At 38.6% G+C, this 22,207-nt stretch overlaps 2 protein-coding genes across 2 annotated transcripts in view; both read right to left on the bottom strand.

Annotated features, from left to right (window-relative positions):
* Nucleotides 1-3,640, bottom strand: part of LOC115009306 (aminopeptidase N-like) — a 38,850-nt gene extending 35,210 nt beyond the window's left edge. Inside the window, exons 1-2 of the mRNA XM_029433220.1 lie at nt 3,498-3,640; nt 1,613-1,710 (exon numbers count right to left, since the gene is read on the bottom strand). Of these exons, the coding sequence (XP_029289080.1) occupies nt 1,613-1,710; nt 3,498-3,640 (241 nt within the window). The remainder of the gene's footprint in view (nt 1-1,612; nt 1,711-3,497) is intronic.
* A 2,057-nt stretch (nt 3,641-5,697) lies between these two features.
* LOC115009841 (aminopeptidase N-like) overlaps nt 5,698-22,207 on the bottom strand; it is a 22,469-nt gene continuing 5,959 nt past the window's right edge. Inside the window, exons 5-21 of the mRNA XM_029434103.1 lie at nt 18,545-18,671; nt 17,679-17,833; nt 17,074-17,187; nt 16,836-16,979; nt 16,578-16,643; nt 14,517-14,582; nt 14,247-14,419; nt 12,546-12,625; nt 11,656-11,789; nt 11,486-11,541; nt 10,947-11,094; nt 10,727-10,818; nt 9,674-9,781; nt 9,401-9,568; nt 9,133-9,273; nt 7,588-7,669; nt 5,698-6,314 (exon numbers count right to left, since the gene is read on the bottom strand). Coding sequence (XP_029289963.1) covers nt 6,141-6,314; nt 7,588-7,669; nt 9,133-9,273; nt 9,401-9,568; nt 9,674-9,781; nt 10,727-10,818; nt 10,947-11,094; nt 11,486-11,541; nt 11,656-11,789; nt 12,546-12,625; nt 14,247-14,419; nt 14,517-14,582; nt 16,578-16,643; nt 16,836-16,979; nt 17,074-17,187; nt 17,679-17,833; nt 18,545-18,671 — 2,028 coding nt within the window. The 3' untranslated portion in view covers nt 5,698-6,140. The remainder of the gene's footprint in view (nt 6,315-7,587; nt 7,670-9,132; nt 9,274-9,400; nt 9,569-9,673; nt 9,782-10,726; nt 10,819-10,946; nt 11,095-11,485; nt 11,542-11,655; nt 11,790-12,545; nt 12,626-14,246; nt 14,420-14,516; nt 14,583-16,577; nt 16,644-16,835; nt 16,980-17,073; nt 17,188-17,678; nt 17,834-18,544; nt 18,672-22,207) is intronic.

A 22,207-nucleotide genomic window follows, 5' to 3' on the forward strand; every position in this document is an offset into this window, starting at 1 on the left:
AGTAGCAGAAACAGGGGGCTGTCGCGGCCAGGCTGCAGAAGCAGGGGGCTGTCGCGGCCAGGCTGCAGAAGCAGGGGGCTGTCGCAGCCCGGCAGCAGAAACAGGAGGCTGTCACAGCCCGGCAGCGGAAACAGGAGTCTGCCGTGGTCTGGGTCTTGTGCGCCGAGACCTGGAAGTCCCCTGGAAACTCTGAGGACCTCCCAGGGCCAGGCAAGTGCCCAGAAATGGCTCAGGGACTGGGGTCTGGTGCGGCCCGACAGGAGTAGGAGGTTGCCGCAGCGCGACTGGAGAAGGGGGTTGCTGAAGCTCGGCAAAAGGAATTGGAACGGAAGGATCGGCAGGGTTAGGCTGGCAAGGTGGGGTGTCCACAAAATCCTGAAGCCACTCAGGTAAAAGGCTCTTCAACTCTGGCTTCTTAGCCACCTCTTTTCTCGCCAATCCAGCCTGCCGTATCCTCCAACAGGGGTTTCGCTTCCACTCACCAAAAAGTATAATTAAAGTGTACGTAGACGATGGATGGATGGATGGTTAAATCATAGGTCTCCTCGTCCATGACATCTGCTCCATGTTTCTGGTCAGTTCGTACTGTCACGGTGGGGAAAGGGTGAGGATCCAAATGCAAGACGGCAGATTAACAAAAGAGGGCTTTATTCCAAAATGTTTACTAAAGTACAAAATAAGACAAAAAGTAAAACACAAACGAGGAAGCACAAGGAGCACGCGGAAGCACAAGGAGCACACGAGGGAGCACGAGGGAGCACGAGGGGACATCTACTACCAGGGTGACACTTAGATGACGAACTGACAAGGAACACTGGGACAGACAGGGATATATACACACAGACACTAAACGAGGGGAACGAGATACAGCTGGGGAGAGAAGCTAAAACACAAGAGCAAGGTGAACGGACACAGGAGGAACAAATCAACAACCACAGAGAGGGAAATCACAAAGACAGGAAGAACTAGATATGACACAAGGGGGAGTGAACACTTCAAAATAAAACAGGATATACAAAATCACAATCATGACAGTATAATATGACACAGCAGCAAGGCATACTGTATTGCTTTCAAATATGTAATCTACTAAAGATCAATTTTTCCCATTTAATGATATCCCTTCTGAGTCAACACACATGTAAAAATGATTTAGTTTTCTGTCCTTTTTTATCTTCTGTTTGGGCAAGTAACCTCTGTAAATGTGCATGTATTTACATCAATGCAGATTTTTCTAATGACTAATTAGACACCATGTGTTTCTGTTTGTTGTGTATTCGGAGCAATGGACCTGAGCAATGGGTGTTTGTTTTCAGAATAATGGGCTGCCGAGCCTTTGGTCCAATGGGACATTTGTCGGACTGTACGGGTTGTTTTGGAATAATTGGCCACTGGAACAATGGATACCCGACCTGTAACCTGTAGTGAACCAAAACACGAACCCCTTACTTCTACATGGCTGCTTCTATTCAACATTCATAAAAAGATGTAAATAATCTTGTAACACAGGCAACCGTTTATTTACATATTCTTACAGTCTATTGAGGTTTCAATAGACTCAAAAGCTATGCAACCACAAGACATGCTGTAAATAAGAAGCATTGTTAATCACCTGTAAAAATGTATAGGCCAGTGTTTGGGTCACAGGTGAGACGAGGCCACAGGGTGATGTTGTAGTAGTCAGGGACCAAAGCAGTGGGGAGACGATAGCTGAGGGGAATAAACACTAAGATCACTTAAGAAACTTATTATAATGATGTGTTCACTTGGTTCATTTCAGGCTTATTATCCTCTCCTTAAAGTAGCACTGAGTGAAATGGAAAAGATGAGAAGAACATTGTAACCCACTATCATCATTATCACACATCTGGAGATTCTCACATTACACTGGACTTCATGTTTTATGATTCAAAACATTCAAAAGAAATCCCACAGTATGATTATTGTTAAATTTGCTAAATAAAAAATGTAGGTCTTTATTCACATTTACAAAATTACATAATCATCCCCTATTAAAAATGGTCATCCAACCTAAATACAAAAGAAATAGGTCATTTGTAATTGTTTTCCCATATAGATTGTGTTCAAAGTTAAAAGAAAACCTGTTTGTTTAGGGATAGGGAACAGTTCTGGTAAAGGGTTAAAAGAAGACAGCACTGACTGTTGGTAGTACACAAGAAGCAAATCGTAGTCTGGGAAATCCAAGTCACATAATTTGTGATATAACAACGTCAAGCAATATCCAACTCTGCGACTGACAAGCAACAGTCATAATTCATACAACCATAGCAGGGTGCTTGTAAAGACAGTGTCAACATGAGTTGTTGTAGGTGATTGAACAAATAATAAGATAATAATAAGAACAGTAATATTTCAATATTTTAATAAATGTACTACTAAAATTAAAAGTATAATGTGTAACTTAATTATAACTGATTAAGTTCCCCATTACATTAAAAACAGCTTCACTAAGCAGCCAGAGTGAGACAGATTATATATATCCCTCATTTTACTTTTTACATTAGGTTTATAATGCTATTTTTCTCTATCAAATCAACTACACTTTAGGCAAGGTGTAATTTAGTAAATGTATCCAATCTTCAACAAAGTGTGCATTAAACATGGATAAACCTGTGAAATAACTGCAATACAAAAACATCCTAATGTAGTTACATATTACATATGTTATAGTGAAAGATGCATGTAGGTATTGTGCAATAAGATGCACAAATATCATCTCACTGCAAGACTAAGCACGATCTATATACTGTAAATATTTTTTGTCAACCAATAGACAAACAAGATAAACCAGCTGTATATTTAGGTCATGGTGCCCTCATTAATAGACGGTTGTATCAACAACTCTCTGCAAAGTTCCAGAAAGAACATTAGATCACACTGCATTTGCTTTAAATAGTGAACCTAATAAACTGAGTTCACCTGCCTTTTTTTTAATTACTGAAGTTTTTTAGAGACTCCAAAACTTAACTGTGTATATAGTAAATTACAAAATAAATTATTCATGTAACACAAGCAACCGTTTATTTATATCTTCTTACAGTCTATTGAGCTTTCAATAGACTCAAAAGCTATGCAACCACAAGACATGCTGTAAATAAGAAGCATTGAACTATACGGACCCAGACCCTGATATTTTTTTAGCTTTGTGCATTCACATTCGCTCCGCTCTGTATCTCGAAGGGCACTTATCTTTTCATCATGTTTTATCACTTGTCGTCATATCACAAAGTTTCTATGATATTTTAGCTTTCATTCAATAAAGAGTTTGTCTTGCTCAAACAGGGATACAAATAAACCAGGATTAGGGATAAGTTTCTTTCTCATTTATGTTGTATTGCACCTTTTTCACCATCATGTGAGGCACAATGAACATATGTATCTGTCTGCACTTTTAACTTTGAGGACATTTTGGATTATTTATCATCATTCTTTGAAGACACACATTTGTCTAACTTTTTGCCAAACCAATGTCCTACCTGTCCCAAGGTGCTGTGACATTAACACCATCATCTCCTCCCGTCAGGGCAATAGTCCACAAGGTGACAATGGTTGCCACGGAGACCAGGGCTAAGACCACAAACAGAATGCACAGCTTGCTGACTCTGCAGCTTTTCCCCATGGTTGAATAAACAGCACAGAAGTCCGACTGATGTATTTAAATCGAATCACTAAGAGGAAATTAGTTGACTAAAACTACTAATTCACAATTTAGTGCCACTTAAATTACTGCTTTATTGTAAATGGTAAAGGTTCTGATTAAAACTAAGTACATCTGGTTCTCTGAGTCTCAGATTGCATGCAGAATGACAAACAGAAGATTATGCCAGCATTTAACTGCTGACAACTCTCTCTCTCTCTCTCTCTCTCTCTCTCTCTCTCTCTCTCTCTCTCTCTCTCTCTCTCGCTCTCTCGCTCTCTCTCTTAACCTCCTCTCACCATTTGACACCAATGGATGATATATTAGGACAGAACAGCTCTCATGGGAATGGTGTAAAGTGGAAACTGTTGATAACCATCTGCTCAGAAGTGAGTGATAAGAGTGAGGAACTAGCTATAATAATGTTTTAGTGGATGTTAAATATCAGTCATAAAAAAAGGCATGTCCGCTAAGAATTCACACGTGTATGACATTAAGATTCCAAATAGATGTTTTCTTTCTTTTCATTCTAGGTCAGGGGTCACTAACAGGCGGACCGCAGTCAAAGTCCGGACCCAGACGCCGACCTATAGGTAGTGCGCAAACACGTGACAAAGCTGTGTGACGTATGCGTGCGACGCCATTTTGGTTGGAAAACAAAATCAACAAAGCGAACAACTCTCCAGAGTATGTATGAGATGCCCCTCCACTGTCTAAAATACATTATCGCCGGTGATAAAGCATATCTTCACTAATGATTGAAAATTAAGTATTATCTCTGGTTCCGTTCTCTGGGAAAATGTTAACGTAAGCCGTCAACTGCGCTTGATAACTTCAGAGAGTTGCTAGGAGCGGCAAAATGTAGGGGCGTGAACGTACCAGGAAGTCTTACAATATATTATTATAGTGATAGTAATATTATAGTGGCACTATAATAATAAACTTTACGTTTTTTTCCCTGGATTCTGTCAATCCAGATGAATCTATCCATATAAGCCACGATCAATTTCCCACCAGTTTGAATTGAGTCCAAATTTGTTTTTGGCTACTTCTACAAATTACAAATACAAATTTTGAGCAATTGACACCAAATGTTGTACAAAACAGCTCTGGACCAAGGCACTAGTCTAACTATAAAGCAAGGAATTTCTCTTTGTCTTTATGTATGCATGTCCTTTGCATATCTCTAATTGTCCAACCGATATAATTCACACTGTGGTCCCAAGGACGTGCAGTGTTGAAGTTGGTGTAGTTTGGACAATGTAACATTTATAATAATAAACTATTATTAAAGTGAATATCGCTCTGTGCAGCTGTGGGGTCAGTCATTGTAATGGTAAGCACTTTTGTATTTATGTTGCCATGACAGGAATTCGCATGGCGCTAACTGTGATGCCATATTGATATAATTACTTTTGTTTCCTAAACCTAACAAACTTGTTTCCTGTGAACACGAAAGTTCATTTTGAAAAGACAGAATATGCAAGTTACGAGTGAACACTGACATGTGCAAAACTTATACTGGAGTGTAGAGCGTCAAAGTTTAACCAATCTGCCGTATTTGATGAGTTGGAGTGAGAAGTTTTGGAATATAATATATATGATAATATAAGCGGAACAATAATGACTGGATACAGGACCCAACTACATTCAGACAAACAGCACAACAGTAAATTTTTAACAAATGTGTTTATTCTTCTTTCCAGAATAGAGTACAATTATTGCCTTCAAATATCTAAATATATCTATAAGATGGAAATAATTTCCAGTAAGGTTTTTTAAAGTTGTACTTTTTCATGTACAGCAATATCCAGTGCACATAGAAATGTTAAGCAAAGGTGCACGTATTTACATATATTCAGTTTACAATTTATTTTCTGTGCAATATCTGTAAAACTAATGAAAATGTTTGATGTTTTATGTATGACCACAACAATATTTGCTATATGGACCTTAACATATAGAAGAACACGGATTTAAGGGATTCCCTTCTTTTATTAAATCAAAGGTCACAAATCACAATAAAACCAATAGTTCAGGCTGGCTTATGATGCTCATAGCAGACAGCAGTCATAACTAGAAAGAAAATAAAGCTTTTGCAGTTTCTGAACAAAAAATAAATGAATATCTTTAATAACTATAACTGTTTTTGTATTATCACTATATAATTATCCTGATATTAAAAGAAAACACAATTTTTGACATGTCAAAATACAAAACAAGAGAAGGCTTGAACAAAATGATAATTCATACACTTTTTTCATAAAATTGTAATATTGTTATTTCAGGAATACAAGTAGATACAATTTTAATACTAGCAGTTAAAAGTGCTCTCTGGCCCTTTGTCTAAATTAAAGTATCAACATTTCATTTGTAATTTGTAGTTCTACTTTCAAGGATTGTGGACCATACAAACTACCTAGAGCAGAGCTAGAGTAAATATGTTGTGTGAAATCTCTTCATCCAAGAACAATTAATTGTTCTAAAACAACAAGGCCTCGTTAGGTTTTGCTTCAGTCTTGAACCAATCCATCACATTCTGCTTGTTCTCTGTGATCCATTTAATGTTGCTGATGGTTCTCTCAATGGACTGATCCAATGCCAGGGTCCCAGAGCCAAAACCGACCTCAGAGTTATCTGTCTTAAACTGCTTTAGCTGTCACAACAAACAAAACATAATGTTAGAGGATCATCAAAAAGTGCAGTTGTTTGTCATCCTAAAATGCAGATACAGTAAGACAAGAGGCAATTGACTTTAAGGCCAGTGTGATAAGAGACAGCATTTTCCGTACTTGAGACATGACTTGATTTAGGGACAGTACGAAAATATTTTATTATAATAATCAATCCAAAATAGATGTTTTCTTTATCTATGTAATCTGGGACCCCTGCACACTTGAGGTTTTCCTGAACATTAACCTGCGCAGGGCACAGGCACTCGCTGTCGCTTATGTGTGGCTTGAGCCCCGTTAATATTTTAGCCCCATCTCGGACTCCAAATTGTAAACCTTCATATGAATTAGATGTGATGTTGTTGCCTAAGTCTGACTGTCTATGGTAATAATCATACTATAATGACAGATGTCTGTGTGTGTGTGTGTGTGTGTGTGTGTGTGTGTGTGTGTGTGTGTGTGTGTGTGTGTGTGTGTGTGTGTGTGTGTGTGTGTGTGTGTATATGTGTGTGTATCTGAATTTCAATTTTCTCGCCAACCCTTGGACCGATGTACTTCACGCTTGGCTAGTTTGCATTCTCGTCCATCTCGAAAGGGTGGTCTCGGTGGTCAAGTGAACTCCAGAGCAGTTCATTTCTTGTGTGAACACCATTTCGAGCCAATCACAGAAATCGTACACTTCATGTGTCTTTTCATTGGTTAAACAAACGTTTACTTTTCCTGTTTAGGTGACTGGTGAACTAGTAGCCCATTTCCCCAAAACAAGACACTAATTAGCTAACTATCGCACCCTGTGGTCCCCCAGGCTCACTCCTAACCGCTAGGAGACTAGTTAGCCGATAGGAAAGCAGTCTGCAGCTCCGTAGTCTCCTTGTGTCAGGAAGTGAGACAGAGTGGCCATTGAGACCCAGCACAGCCAGTGGCCACCGGCCCACTTTTCGGCTCATTCTCTGTAACCCATGTAGCCTGAATTAGCAAGCTAGCTAGCTAACAAGCCCAACGCTAAATAAGTAAAATGTAACAATTTTGCTTCATCCACAGCACATCACACAGGACGAGGAGCCAACTGTGTGATCAGTAATCAAAGGCTATTTCCACCACATGACATTTGTTTAGAATTTCTGATCTGCCTTTGTGAATGTAACCTGAACCAGTTGGGAAATTTAAACAATTTTTTTTTAACAGTGGTTTCAATTCAGGAACTGGACCTTTAGGTGTGAATAAACATTGTTGACAAAATGGTCTTGAAAATCTAACCTGTTGAAGCTCGAATTCAGTGGAAAAGCGCTTGGTGACTCCATTGATAAGGTTTGAGAAAGAGAATGATCCACCACCATACCTGTGAATGAAAACAAATTTAAGACATAACCGATAATCAGGTCAATTGGTAAAACAAATTTATCTACATTGAGTTCACTTTTCAAAACTATTCAGAGAGGTTTTTTTTGGTTTCCAAAATGCACTATGGCAACCTTAATACACTTAATTACACATCTCAACTCTTATAGGCCTCCCTGAATACTAACAAACAAAAAGTTCCCGACAGTAACACTTAAGTATTACAATAACATTACAATATGTATCACTATTGTTTTACAACAAAAGGTTGGACACTTCTCTATTGCATATATTTTTACTACCTTACAGTATACATTTCAATTTATTATCAGAATACTTTCTAAAATGTGTATCGTGTCCCAAGACGTACTGTTTCACATAAAGACATAAATACAAAACACAAAATTTTACCAAACAACGATACCTAAAAAAAAAAGAATACCACGAACATATACAATATTACATCAGACATTGCAAAAAGTGGATGCAGTACAATCAATCAATTGTTCCCTTTTATAGTCAGTGTCAACCCAGGTACACTGAGGCCTACTTAGAAGCCAAACTGATTAGTAGTTTGACAGACTGAGGAACAAAATAATACTTTAACTGTTGATTCAGCCTGTGGGACTCTGCAGGACTCTAATTCTTCTGATCTTTTGTGTGATGGCATAAACTGGAATTCTTCAAATAATATGCGAAAAAATGCTGCTTTTGGGATGGGATTTTTTTTTTAAACCCCATTTTTGCATTGAGTTATTCCAAGTGCACAAAGTATTTCCAGTAAATAAAGGAATATATATCATATATCTACTCAAACAGCTGCCTAATAACTTTACCTTGATTCGTCATGTTGTGAGTACAGTTAAAATCAAGCGTCATTGAAACATTTGATTATACAATTGTTATAACCAAAAATAATGTGTTGTTGCACTAGTTATGTTTGTCAAAATGCACACAAATTGTAATAATACTGAAACATCAAACTACCAGCTTAATTCAGCTGTAGTGAAACTACATTCAGCACCTGTGTTATGCTCTGACAAGGGGAGGCCTGCATGATTTAATGATTAATGATTTAGTCAAGACCAAAGGTCATCTGAGGCATAATTTAAATAACACTGAGCATGCTCGGTCAATAAAATATGTTACTGATAATAGGTGAAACTACCTATCTATGCGATTATGACAATGGATATATTATTATGCGACTGTGCATTGTTCAGCATGTGAAAATCATAGGTCAAAGAGACGTGTTACCTAACAAACCATATATCTATAACAACATTTATAACAACCTTTTACTCAGAACTCTTCTGCCCATTTCAGCGCCTTTGAAGTTATTATGCTAAGCAGACTTGGTTACTTTTTAAAAACGGAGTTATAGACTATACATCTGTTGCCTTTTCTCATGTTTCTTAAGGATGCAGTGATGTCAGAAACTAAAAAGTATTGTGTTGTACTCACCCCTTGAAAATGAATTCCCATCGAGCCCTGACAAAGTCCCACGCCAGAGAGTGACCAACCACATTGTTGGCAATGTAGACAATGGTGGAGGTGGCATCCTGCTTTCGGATCATGTTTGGATCCAGAGTGTACTCCAGGTACCTGAAATGGTACAAGCAAAACAGTGAGTATACTCTAGTGTATGTGTGTACTGGTCAGTAGGCTAATTGTCAGTTATTCACAGTTGTACACTATATAACAGGATCAACAAGACAGTCTGTGAGCAGACCTGTTGAGCAGCCAGGGTTGCTTGGTGCAGGCCAGAGCAGAGCGCAGTTTGTCTGCTTCAATAGCAATGGTGGCGTTCACAAACTTTGACCAAGCAAACTCCCATTCTTCAAAGCCCCCTGTTGCAATGGCATTACAGTATACAGTGGAACGCAGGTTGGGGTGGATCCTGAAGCAAGATGACACTTTAAAGTTCAATACACCATAGATAGGTAATGGATTTAAAATACAACAGAAAGATAATGAGTTAAACGTTGGGATTATATACACTCACTGGTTTTTATTAGTTGTTATCCATTGATTGAACCACAGTTTGGTCAGATGTTGGCATTCCTCAAGGCCTGTCCTGCAAGCCAGGCTGATAGCATTAACCTGATTGTACCTGGAGGAAGACAAAACAGGAAGTAGAATGAGTAACAGGAACCCAGAAAGGAGAAATATACCATGTGCAGTTAAGTATAAAGACCAAGATTAACAGTATTTGGTCAAATACAGTATATTCTAAAATATGGTTTTCTCTTGAGAAGGATAATGTGAGAAGAAGCTGTTTGGCTTGGTCTCTTTACATTTAGCATTACTTAATAATAAAAGTTGCTCAACAAATGTTGTATGGTGGGCAGTTTAAATGCACCATATATAACAGTAATATAATGGATTATGTGCTTTACGGCAATAGGTATGACCGGACTGTAAAGTGTGGTCACCTCTATGGTGCTATTTATGGCTTTTTTAGATAATTTATGTTGACATGGACTACTAAAAGCAAACACTAGCCAGCAGTAATGCTAGCTGCTGTAAGATAGCAAGTTCATAGAATATGTTTACAGCTAAACAGTGATGGCCAAACCACAGCTCTTACATTAGTACCTTATTTCAATAGCTTGTTAACTTGTGAAATAAAACATTCTAATGACACATTTAAATGAGAAATTCTGGGTTTTCAAAGTACAGCACTGTACCTCTTTCAGGTAATTTACAACACCCAGCACATTTCCTTATACAGTGTAACAATGAACCTGTTGATGATCTCAAGGGTAGACTTTACCATTAGGCAAGGTATCTACTGCATTACAAATAATGTAGTTCAGGTCTTATTCCGTTTTTTTTCATATGAATTGTATGCTAACATTTGTTTTACACGAAGGTTTAAACATAATCTCGGTAAATTTTGCATTAGAACACAGGGAGAGGTGTAACCAATTGTTGAGACAATTAACTGTACATAAAGTGTTACACTGTTCTTCGATGTTTAACTCTAGTTGCAGGTGTCATATTGTGTTATTCCCTCTCCAGAACAGTAAATGCCCAAGCATTTCTCTTTACTCACTGGTCCATGTGTCCATCAGGTACTTTGTTCCAGTTGTCAGTCATATTCTCATAGTATTCAAAGAGAGGGATGACCTGTTTCCTCAGGTAGTTCTAAAAACAAGCAAGAGTCTTGATCAAGGTCATTTGATAATTTCATGAAGATTAGAATCGTAGATGTACCTATTTGTGTTTTGACTCTTGATCTTTATGTTGATATGTTTATCTTAAAGAAAGCACACCTGCATGGGACCATAAACCTCGCTGCGGTCAAACATGAGGTAGAAGAAGTCCATGTTGGTCAGAGCTGACTCCCAGGGCATATAGTCTCTCTCCTTGTTCAAGTACTTGGTGATTTTTAGGGCCAGTACTGTAGGGATGATCTTTGCTCTTTGGGGTTACAAGATTGTGAAAATCAATATATCCAAAATGAAATACATAATAAAGCATTTATCAACAGGCTATAAAGTGTTCTCAGGTTTTCTCTTCAATACATTACCAAAATAGTTGTGTACTTTCATACATTTACTTTAAGTAATGAGTGAAAATATGTAGCAGCATCTGTGTCATGCTAGCAGTGCTGAATAATAGTAATATAATTGTAAGCCATTTTTTTCTCTTAAACATTCTTTAATGTATTGATGTTGCTGCATAGACCATGTTTAAAAGTATTTTGGCTTAATTTAAAAGGGATTTGTTCTACATCTCAGTAATCCAGACGATTAAATAATAATTTTCATTACTAACACCATCTATATGATACTGTATTATCAGAACTTACCTGGCCAGGTTGAATGCATCATCCACCAACTGAGCTCTGTTTATCACTGGAATACTCTTGAAAAAAAGAGCAATATTCCTGTCACTACAACAACTCAGATCAAGAAGCATGTTCATAATTAATAAGTAAAGCAGAGACCAGGCATTATTCTAAGTTGCCCTTAAATATACCAGATGATTGGTCTTCAGTGCATTTAGGAGTCTGTCCCAGTTGTCTTGGTCATAGTTGACTCTGTAGTAACCCACAACGTCAAGGTTGGCCAGTACCCAATCAGCCCCTGATGTCTTCATTTCATCAAATGTGGCTACAGAAGAAAGGGAGGTTGGAGTTATCATCATGCAGAAAACCAAAAATGTAAGATACTTAATTATTATTATTACTTATTTTATTCTGACATTGTTTACAATTTCTTTAGTCTGGGGGTTATTTTCTGACTGATAACTCTCAGTGGATGTCTGTACATCATCTGAAGCTAAACCTCAACAAGACTGAGTCGCTCTCCCCCATTTCCTGTCCACGATATCTCTATTACCATTGAGAACTCTGGTGTCATCAGCTCAGTCTGCAAGCAACCCGGGTTTGACACTGGATGACTTGCTGTACTTCATTGCAAACATTGCTGCGGCCTTCTACTTCATAATCAAGAGGCGGGCCTTGTAAAAACTGTTTCCCTATCTCTGATTGATATCTCTTCCAGACTTATGCATATTTATGACTTCATGCTCAAGGACCTCTTATGGTTGCGCGATTCATATATTTTATTGACTGTTGACTGTCAAGTGCAGCAAGAGAAAAACAACTTCCTCGTTTTGGAATCTTGTTCTCGCTAGAAAACAGTCATGAATGATCACTAGGCCTACCCATTAATTTTTCTAGGGTGTTTTTCTCTCATCTTCTGTACGCGTGTAGGGTTTGTTATTCTTGTTAGGCTTCGGTATTTGTAATACCCTCTGTTGCTTAGTTTAATGTTTCTACTAAATATGTTATCTCTACTTACTGTCAGTCAGAAGTCATTTCAGCACAAAATCACCATGTTATTGTTGGTGTCTGTACATCCTACCTGATTTATCTTTCAGCCATACGATTGGATTCTGGATGCCTCCAATGTTCATCGACTTTATTGGAATAATCCATTCATATCTGTAGGATAAACAACTGCAATATTACATCTACATATAGTTTAGTCTTTGTTGCTTTGTTTGCCTGTCATGAAATGTAATATCTTTATTCAGGACCTTGTTTTTCTATTTGATAGCACGTCTCCTTCATTTCACGTTCAGATTTTGTAATGCTTTCCCTCAAAACCATGCCCTCACACTCACAGAGCCCCATGTTAGTGCTTAGATTTGCTCTTCTTCTCAAACTGCATGCCTGCACTCAGATATATTGTTGCTTGCACAGATTTCCTGCGCTCCAGCTTCAGCCTTTCTCCTCTGCTCTTGGAAATGTTGTGCAATAACCCTGTCAAAATTACCCAACTAATAGAATGCCAGGTGTAGTGTTGACCAATGAAATGATCCCTACTTCGTTGTGGGTGCATTTGCTTAACTTTTAGAGTGTCTGAGACAGGCAGTTACTCTTTAACGAGGTTCGTTCAGACTTTTGGAAATAAATTACAGTTAATATACTTATATCAACGCCCATACTTTTTCTTTTACTATAATAGTAGATAGTAGATAGATAGAAGTAGATATTATATTATCCTACAGGGGAACAAACAGTGTTGTCAGTGGAGAAAGTTAGTTAGCATTGTATCTACTAGTGAGAATTGGTTAGTTATAGGGAGTGACGGCAGTCAGTGCAACATGAGCGCTTTTGGGTAGTTTACGAGTGCAGCAGCTTACTATTACAAAAGTCAACAAGAATACCACTGACAATCAATAACGTTATACACCACGGCACACAGTCCTCACTCACTATTGGAAAAACAAAGCGGAGTGCTACAGAGCTAATGTTAACTGTGCATCATGTAGTTCAGTAAATTCAGTTTACGCTTGGAAGGCACGTCATCCTAGCCAGTGTACGGCAAAATAAAAAAGTTATTTCCAGTGTAGCTATTAAAGTAGAATAAAAAGTATGGGCGCTGATACATGTATATTATTTCATTTTATTTAAATGACATTAATTACACATAATGAAGCTTTGGAGGTGGAAGGCTGAAACCTGGTTAGAGAGTAACTGCCCGTATCATTTCATTGGTCAACACTACACTTGGCATTCTATTGGTTGAGGAATTTTGAAAGTGTTATTGCACAAAACATCCAAGAGCAGAGGAGAAAACTGAGAGCAGATGTTTCATGTGCGCAGAGAAGCAGCCTGAGTGTGAGGAGAAGGGCTGAAGCTGGAGCGCAGGAAATCTGTGCAAGCAACAATATGTCTATGCGAGGCAGAGGGCATGGTTTTTGGGGAAAGCATTACAAAATCTGAATGTAAAATCAAGGATGCATGCTCTCAAATGGAAAAACACGCTCTTTAATAAAGATAGTAAAAAAGCTCCATAAGGCTATATCACTTCTATCATAATGACATTAAAATGAAAAAGAAGTATAAATAAATGAGTGGGAAAAAAGTATTAGTAGCATAATCTTTTGTGATAATACTAGAATTTAAAGTAGTATTGAAGACAGTAATATAAAAGCAGTGGTATTGCTAGTGTAGTAGTATAAGCAGGAGTAGCAGCAAAATAGATAATAGTAAAATGAGTTGTAATACTGTCGACATAGTGGAATTGAAGGGGAATAAAGAAAGGCAGTGTACATACTTGAAAGGAGATTCAACAGTGACTTTAGATTCTGGATCCAAGAGAAAGTGTTTCTGGGATACGTTCCCAGTCTTGGTATTTATGGTAACCACAGGAAAGCCCATCTGCAGCACCCACGTGTTCATGATGTTATGGACAGTGTCATTAAGTTCAGTTCCATTAGCATCAACAGCCTGTGAAAGAAGACAAACAAGAACAAAATTATGTAATTGTACTATATTTTGATTAATATTAGCTGAATCGTTAAAGAGTCTATGGAAAGGTACATGCCATCTGCAGATGATCCCATAGGTCTGTATAGCCTGCGTTCCCAAACGCAAAGTCAGTCAGGTAGGTCTGCAGGGTGGACGGAGAAAACAAAGAGATGAATTACTTATTTTGCTTTGGAGGTGTTTCTGCTTCAATAGGCGTAGGTTTTAGGGAGGACGCAGGGGACCTGTCCCCCTCAATATTTAGAACACGTTGTCCCCCCAAGGAAAACCTTTTTTTTTATTTTTTTTTTATATAATGGAATAAGTTGCTTTGAGTGATATGTACAGTATATGTTTTAGCATTCCCTCGCAGTCCATGTGGAGGCCCATTGATTCAATACCTCAATGGTCCAAAAAATGTCAGTTTGGACCAGAAGCCCATATAAGCCCTTAACCCGAAAACAAACACCCATTGCTCCGAAAATACACACTATTTTACAATGGTGAAGGCATGACCTACCCTACTCTGCCACTGTTTGGTTGGGTTGGTTATGTTTAGGCATGAGGAGTGAGATTGGTTTGGATGAGGGTAAGAATATCATGGTAAGTCAATCAGAGGCAGAGTAAGGCGGGTCTTGCCTAGAAGTAGAATAGTAGTAGATAGTAGTAGTAGAGTAGCAGTAGAATTTGTTTTCGGGGTAACAGGGTGTCAGACCTTTGGATTTTCTTTACTATTTGGGTTTCGGAACAATTGGCCTTTCGAACAATGGCATGGCACCCAGTCCATAGGCTGCTGAAGCCTGCAGTTATTTTGACTTTCCTATGACCTGTAGCTCTGTGTCAACATCTCTGCATCCCCCTCTCTTATGGACCCCTTTGCTCCTTTGCTTGTTTGGGAATGTTTCCCTACTCCAGGATACTTCCAACTGAAAAGCATACAATAAGAATAAGCCACAAAATGGTGATCATTTTGATCATAATTGTTCAGTTACTTCAGTTTTCCACCTCCATTGAAGAGCGGTGCACAGTTGCTTCCCTAAACTTTGTCTCATCCAGAGAATTTGAATCAGAATCTGTTTTATTGTAGTATGTAGGTATATTGTTTATAAGTAGGGTTTCACATAAAAGGAATTTGCTTTGGTGAATTTGTGTATAACAATAACATAGTAAGAGAAATTAAACTAAATAAATATTAAAAATAAAAGCAAGTTTGCAAAAAATGAGACAACATTAATATATAGAATACTGTTTTAGAAGTGGTATTTTTGTGCAGAAATGGGCAAAGTTTCACAGTACGTAGCAGAAGGGAGTCCAAAACCGGTTTCTGTGTCTGTCAGATGGTCTGAATGAGATACTTCAAAATTAGCAGAGCATATATTGTCATTAAATTACAACTTTTTCTTGTAATTTAACCACTTTTCTAAAAATATTACATAAAATATACATATAAATATTCAAGGATTCTTAGTGAACACAGACATGTGGGATATATTTTGAATGTGCAGAGATCAGATATAAGCATGAGCAGAAATCTTTCTTAAACACTTATTAAAGTCAAGGGGTTTATAGATGAATTCATCATTGACGTAAACAGTTGCCACGTGTACATTTAAGCTCTCAAACAAAACACCCACACAGAAAAGAGGAGTGCATATTACATTTCCGATATCTGTGTTGACTGCATGGATTCACATATTTGAAAGCACTACAGAATTCCTGAGAGCCTTACTGCATTATATTCCATGATATTTTGAATTTTCCCCTGTCACCAGCATCCAGCACCAGCACCTAAATAAAGACATTTCCACTAAAAGTGGCAATTCAACAGAATGAAGTGTTTGACCTCAAAATGTATTTACTTATTTCTGTTGAGCCGGCTGACTGATTGAGGTGATGTACTCATTCCACCTTTGAAGAAAATCATGATTGCAGTGCTGGTTGGAATTCTATTATAACTTACCTTTTCAGATATTTTACAGGTTTCACATGCAGTCTTTCATGTTACTAATAGAGAATTAATTTGACATTTGTCAAGGATCCTTAATGCAAGATTGTTTCATTGTGTCAAATAAAAGGGGACTTAGCTTCACAGTATTTTTTCAGGGTAATATTGTATTGTATGTCTCCATGAAGCCCTTACCTTGAGTCCGATTGTGAAGACTTCTTCAGTTAGGAAGTCCGACAACATCCTCAGAACAGACGCTCCCTGAGAATGTACAAACAAAAGTGAATTTTTCTTCAAGATCAGTCTGTGTTTAGGGGACATTATGGCAAAAAATCTATTACATATTTGAAAGAAAATAGATAATAGATTTCAATGGAAGAGAAATCTAATACATAAACTGGGTGGATCTGAGATGGGCAAAGTGTTCTGCTGCTGTTCAGTGTATGAGGTTACCTTGCTGTATGAGATAGCATCAAACAGCTCACTGATTTGTGCTGGTTTCTGGATGTCCTCTTCTTTAGAGGACAGAGGGTGAGAAGAAACCAGGGCATCGACGGCAAACACCCTGTGGACGTCACTGAGCACGATGAGGTCTTTCTATTATGAGACGAATAAGATGGTAAAAAAACCTCTATGTCACTATCATCCTACATTACTCTCATTATCGAGGCCATGCGGTAAATATCCTTACCACATTCCAATTGGGTTCAGCCTTGTTTGCTCCTAGGTACTCAACATAGGATGCAAACCCTTCATTCAGCCACAAGTCATTCCACCACCTCAGGGTAACCAGATTACCAAACCACTAAAGGGACAGCACAGAGAAAAGGTCTGAATGTAATGCCAAAAATATATATTTTGCTCCATAGGGGCTCGCAGAATATGGTGTAGCCAGTTTCATTAATAGTCTGTGTAAATTATGTGTTCAATATAGACTGCCTGTTATAGCATTTGAATTCAAATGTATAAGCAAGGGTAGCCTACTTTTCAATAAAAAATATATTATAAATATATATGCCTTGATGATGTTATCGTTTATATAGCCTGGCTATCAATTGTTTTTAAGTTCAATAAACCAAGATAATGTTTGACCAGAATTTCTTCTATTTTTCCGGGACATTGAAATTCCTTTATAACTATACCTTTTCAGATACTTAGAGTTATCAGATGTTATCTGCCATGTTACTAATAGAGGATTAATTTGCCAAGAACATGTGTACTCAAACCCTGTCAAGGATCCGCTATGCAAGAATCAGACATTGTGAAGAGATGCAGTTTGCCGTGTTAAAACCTAACCATGTGAGCCAGTTCATGAGCGATAATGGTAGCAATCCTCTGCTTGTTGGAGTTGGAGGAGTACACTTCATCGTAGAGCAGTGCTGTCTCTCTGTATGTGATCAGACCCCAGTTCTCCATGGCTCCAGCATTAAAGTCTGGTAGAGCTATCTGATCTGCATTAGGAAAGATATTATTTGTGGTTGATTACCTGTGGTGATACTATTGCTTATAAATTGACCAAGTAAATTCTAACTGCACTAGTGTTAAAACATGTGATCTGGAGGGAGGATTGCATAGAATTAGAAATGTGAAACAATTTAACAAAATCAGGGAATGTACTGAATGATCTGGCCAACAAAGAGTGGATGACGACGGATTACAGCTGTCATGAAACACTGTATAACAATTAAGCTATCATCTGTTAATAATTGATACTGTTCCCAAAGCCCTGTCATAAAATAATAAAACAGAAAGACACAAGCATCCCTGTGATGAACAGATAAGTCTTGCATCAATAAACAAGAGAACAAAGGACAAGCATTATTTCTTTTATATGGTGTTCAGAATAACTGGCACATCTGTTTTATTGGAAGTGGCAGCCAATGGCTTTTATTGGGGTTGACCATAAAAATGCACATAATGGCAACATGAGTGCAAGAACTACATACCACTGAGGGAAATGAAACAGTTCAATCGGAATTGGATTATATGTCATATCAACGTATATCTCAGTAGGTGTATTGTACGTACTTAATGCACGTGGAGCAGAAAAATAAAAGTATTCAGGCAACAAATGTGATAGCATACATTTAACAAAAATACATGCAAAAAGGAATATATGAAAATAAAGCATTGCGTCAGACCATCATGTGCGGTGGACTTACCAGACTTTGGTAGAGGGTATTTGTAACTGTAATAGTTCTCAAAGAACTTAAGGATTGGTCCAGTTTTGTTAAGGGCATACAGTCCTTGCCCACCAGCAATAGCAGGCTTTCTGGCGAAGATGCGGATCTAAACAATAAAGTATTATAACAATAAACAATAAAGTACATTTTATCTTATCCTAAACATCACATAAGACACAATAGAACATATTACACAGTCTCAATAGGCAATTGCTGATAACTTGAATATCATTGTCAGAAATCTCTGTCATTGTCTTTTTTTTTACATTTGACAACAGAGTCACACATTTTCAAATCCCACACTAACGAGCATTCGTTATGACATCATCCATTTGTGCCTCTCTCCAAACCATACTCATTCATTACAATGACATCACTTGGATGAGTACACAATTTAACTTTTTGTCTTACATTACATTACAGGTCATTCAGCAGACGCTCTTATCCAGCTTTTTTCCAGTTTCATCATAAATCTGCTACAGTAGTAGTATCTGGACTTTTAGCTTTTTTGGAAACAAATACTCTAAAGCAGTGGTCCCCAACCACCGGTCCGGTGAAAGGTTTTATTTTGAAAAATCACCGGATACATCTGTCTGTGCGTCTGTGTCTCTTGACACATGTCAAGACGCTCGTCTGTCACGTGATACTTTACTTAAAAAATTAAGCCCACAAGCAACAATGAGAGGAAAACAAACGTCTTTTGGAAAAGGGAAAAGACCCAATGAGGAGACATTTAAAAGACAATATCAGGAGTCCTACTTAAAATACGTGTTTGTAGCTACAAGTGATTCTCATGCGCCGCTCTGCATAATATACAGGCTTGCACATATACAGGCCCCCCCGGTCCGCGAACATATTATTTTACATGAAACCGGTCCGTGGCATAAAAAAGGTTGGGGACCGCTGCTCTCAAGGGTTAACCAGTCTAGAAAAAATAAGTATGGTGTAGATCAAAGACTGTATATTACAGTGGCTGCCGAGTATCCGGCCACAACTCTTGCTTTGGGCGTACAGGGATTGGATGGCCCTCAGAAGTGACCCCCTCACCTCATACTCCCGCAGCACCTCCCACAGTATCACCCGGGGGACCCGGTCATACGCCTTCTCCAGATCCACAAAACACATGTAGACCGGATGGGCGTACTCCCAGACCCCCTCCAGGATCCTTGCGAGAGTGAAGAGTTGGTCCGTTGTTCCACGACCAGGACGGAATCCGTATTGTTCCTCTTCAATCAGAGGTTCGACTACCGGCCGAACCCTCCTTTCCAGTACCTTGGAGTAGACTTTACCAGGGAGGCTGAGAAGTGTGATACCCCTGTAGTTGGCACACACTCTCTGGTCCCCCTTTTTAAATAGGGTAACCACCACCCCGGTCTGCCACCCACTAGGCACTGTCCGAGACTTCCACGCAATGTTGACGAGGCGTGTCAACCAAGACAGCCCCTCAACACCCAAAGCCTTCAGCATTTCTGCACGGATCTCAACAACTCCTGCGGCTTTGCCAAAATCAAATCAAATCAAATCAAATTTATTTGTATAGCCCAATATCACAAATTATACATTTGTCTCAGTGTGCTTTACAGACTGTACAGGTTACGACACCCTCTGTCCTTAGACCCTCGCATCGCATAAGGAAAAACTTCCTAAAAGAAACCCCACTCCCCACTGTGGAGTTGTTTGACTACCTCAGTGACTTCCGTCAGGGAAATTGACGATGATCCCCATCAGCTTCCAGCTCTGCCTCTACCATAAAGGTAGGGTTAGTCGGATGAGATAATATAAGGTAATTGTTGAATAATTTTGGACCTATAGTCCTATAGCTGGACCAGGTTACATAACTATTCTTAGTATACATATGTTAATATGGTCAAACCTCTGTCTCTGTACATATTAGGCCTTTCTGATGGCAAAGCGCATACAAATAGTCTCTCGGTCAAATGCCAACCTGCAGAATGCCCCTCTCAGATCAGACTGCTCTCACAAGAATCTATAGCTCACCCTGGTTGACTCCCTGGACCCAACACCACAGATGCAAGATAAGAGTTCAGATGGGCCCAGTGTATTCAGATTGCCGAGGTCAAGGAGATGCTATGGCTGTTCGGCAGAATGGATGGTGGCAGACAATGTGACTGCATCTCTGTATTCACTTGTACTGTTATCTATTCTCCTTGATCAAGATCTAATAAACATTCATAGTAAGACATCACTTCGGTCTCCATCAGCTGCTTTGGTTTCCAGTACTCTGCTCATTAAGAATTTTAATTTAAATTGAACAGCAATAAAAGCGAACTCTCCTCATTTCCTCCAAATCCACCCTCAGCAAAATCACCAACCTGTCACTCACAATTGATGGCACCACTGTTTCCCCCTCCACTCAGGCGATGTACCTTGATCCTTGACCCCGTCCTCTTCTTTGAGCCTCACATCCGCCAAATTGTCAAAGCCTCCGTATGAGGACTGAACTGAGGCAGTGTAACGGACATAACATTACAGATGAAGTTTCACATTCAAAGATCATGGCCTTTCGAGATAGAGGATATGTTATATATGGGCAATTTATTGATTTTACGCCCCTAATCTTTTGCTGCCATCTTGGATTACAGGTTAAATACTGCCCAGATCTGAAATTAAATGATATAATTGCCCACCCCTTAAAACCATGGACTAGAACCAATAATTATGTTTCTATCACAATTATTGAAGAAGTTATTGCTGTTTTAGTGATTTTGAAGCCCGGCGGCGGCCATCTTAGAAATGACCCCGTTTTAACCCATTTCCGGAGGTCTGATAGATAGAATTGGTAGACTTTTTTCTGTTGATAAGTATATCCAGTAGGAATGAAAACCACTGAGAAACCTTTTGTTGCAATTTGTGTTGGGTCAGGTGGTATATCGACCTGTCTAATAGTGATATTTGTGTTTCTGTATAACAGCACCGCCAGCAGCGCACCTGTAACCACTAAGGCAGAGAGAGGTTCTGCACCACGGGGGAAGGCAATAGTCTTTCAAATCAAATGACAATAAATTCAGATGAAGTTCTGTTTAGAAGTTGATGAGGGAAAAGATGTCACACACACATACACACACACACACACACACACACACACACTCACACACACCCTCAGGTGTGTTATTTTGTGAATGAAAACATACAGAGATGTCTCATGGTGGCCGTTAGCACACGTAGCCATACTGTTGTCTGGATTTTGATGCGCGTCTGCAGCCACTGTAGTACATGATCCATTCAGTAAAAATGAAAGTAAAAGTGGCTAAACTAAGAGGCTTATGTATATATTTGTGTGAAGTTATTGACACACTGAACAGTATTGCATTTAGCCTCCATAAAGCAACTGTAGTTTGAGGAAGTGTCAGCTCAAAACAAAACACTATTAATTTAGCTTCTACTTCTAGGTACATCTTAACTTGAGAACACCTAAACACTAAATGTATTAAGTAACATTTGTCCTCAGTGATGGAATTGTCAGTTCTCTATATAGAATGGCACACAACACCTGTCTATACCATGTGTAGGATTTGAAAATTCCTATGACTCTAATGCCCCCCAGTAGAAGTATCAAAAAAGACACCTTGGCAGAATGCACACCTATAGGTTTCATGGAAATGCAAAACAAGCTGCACTTGT

This window comes from Cottoperca gobio, chromosome 6 (genome assembly GCF_900634415.1).
Source record: "Cottoperca gobio chromosome 6, fCotGob3.1, whole genome shotgun sequence".
NCBI classification, from domain to species: Eukaryota; Metazoa; Chordata; class Actinopteri; order Perciformes; family Bovichtidae; genus Cottoperca; species Cottoperca gobio.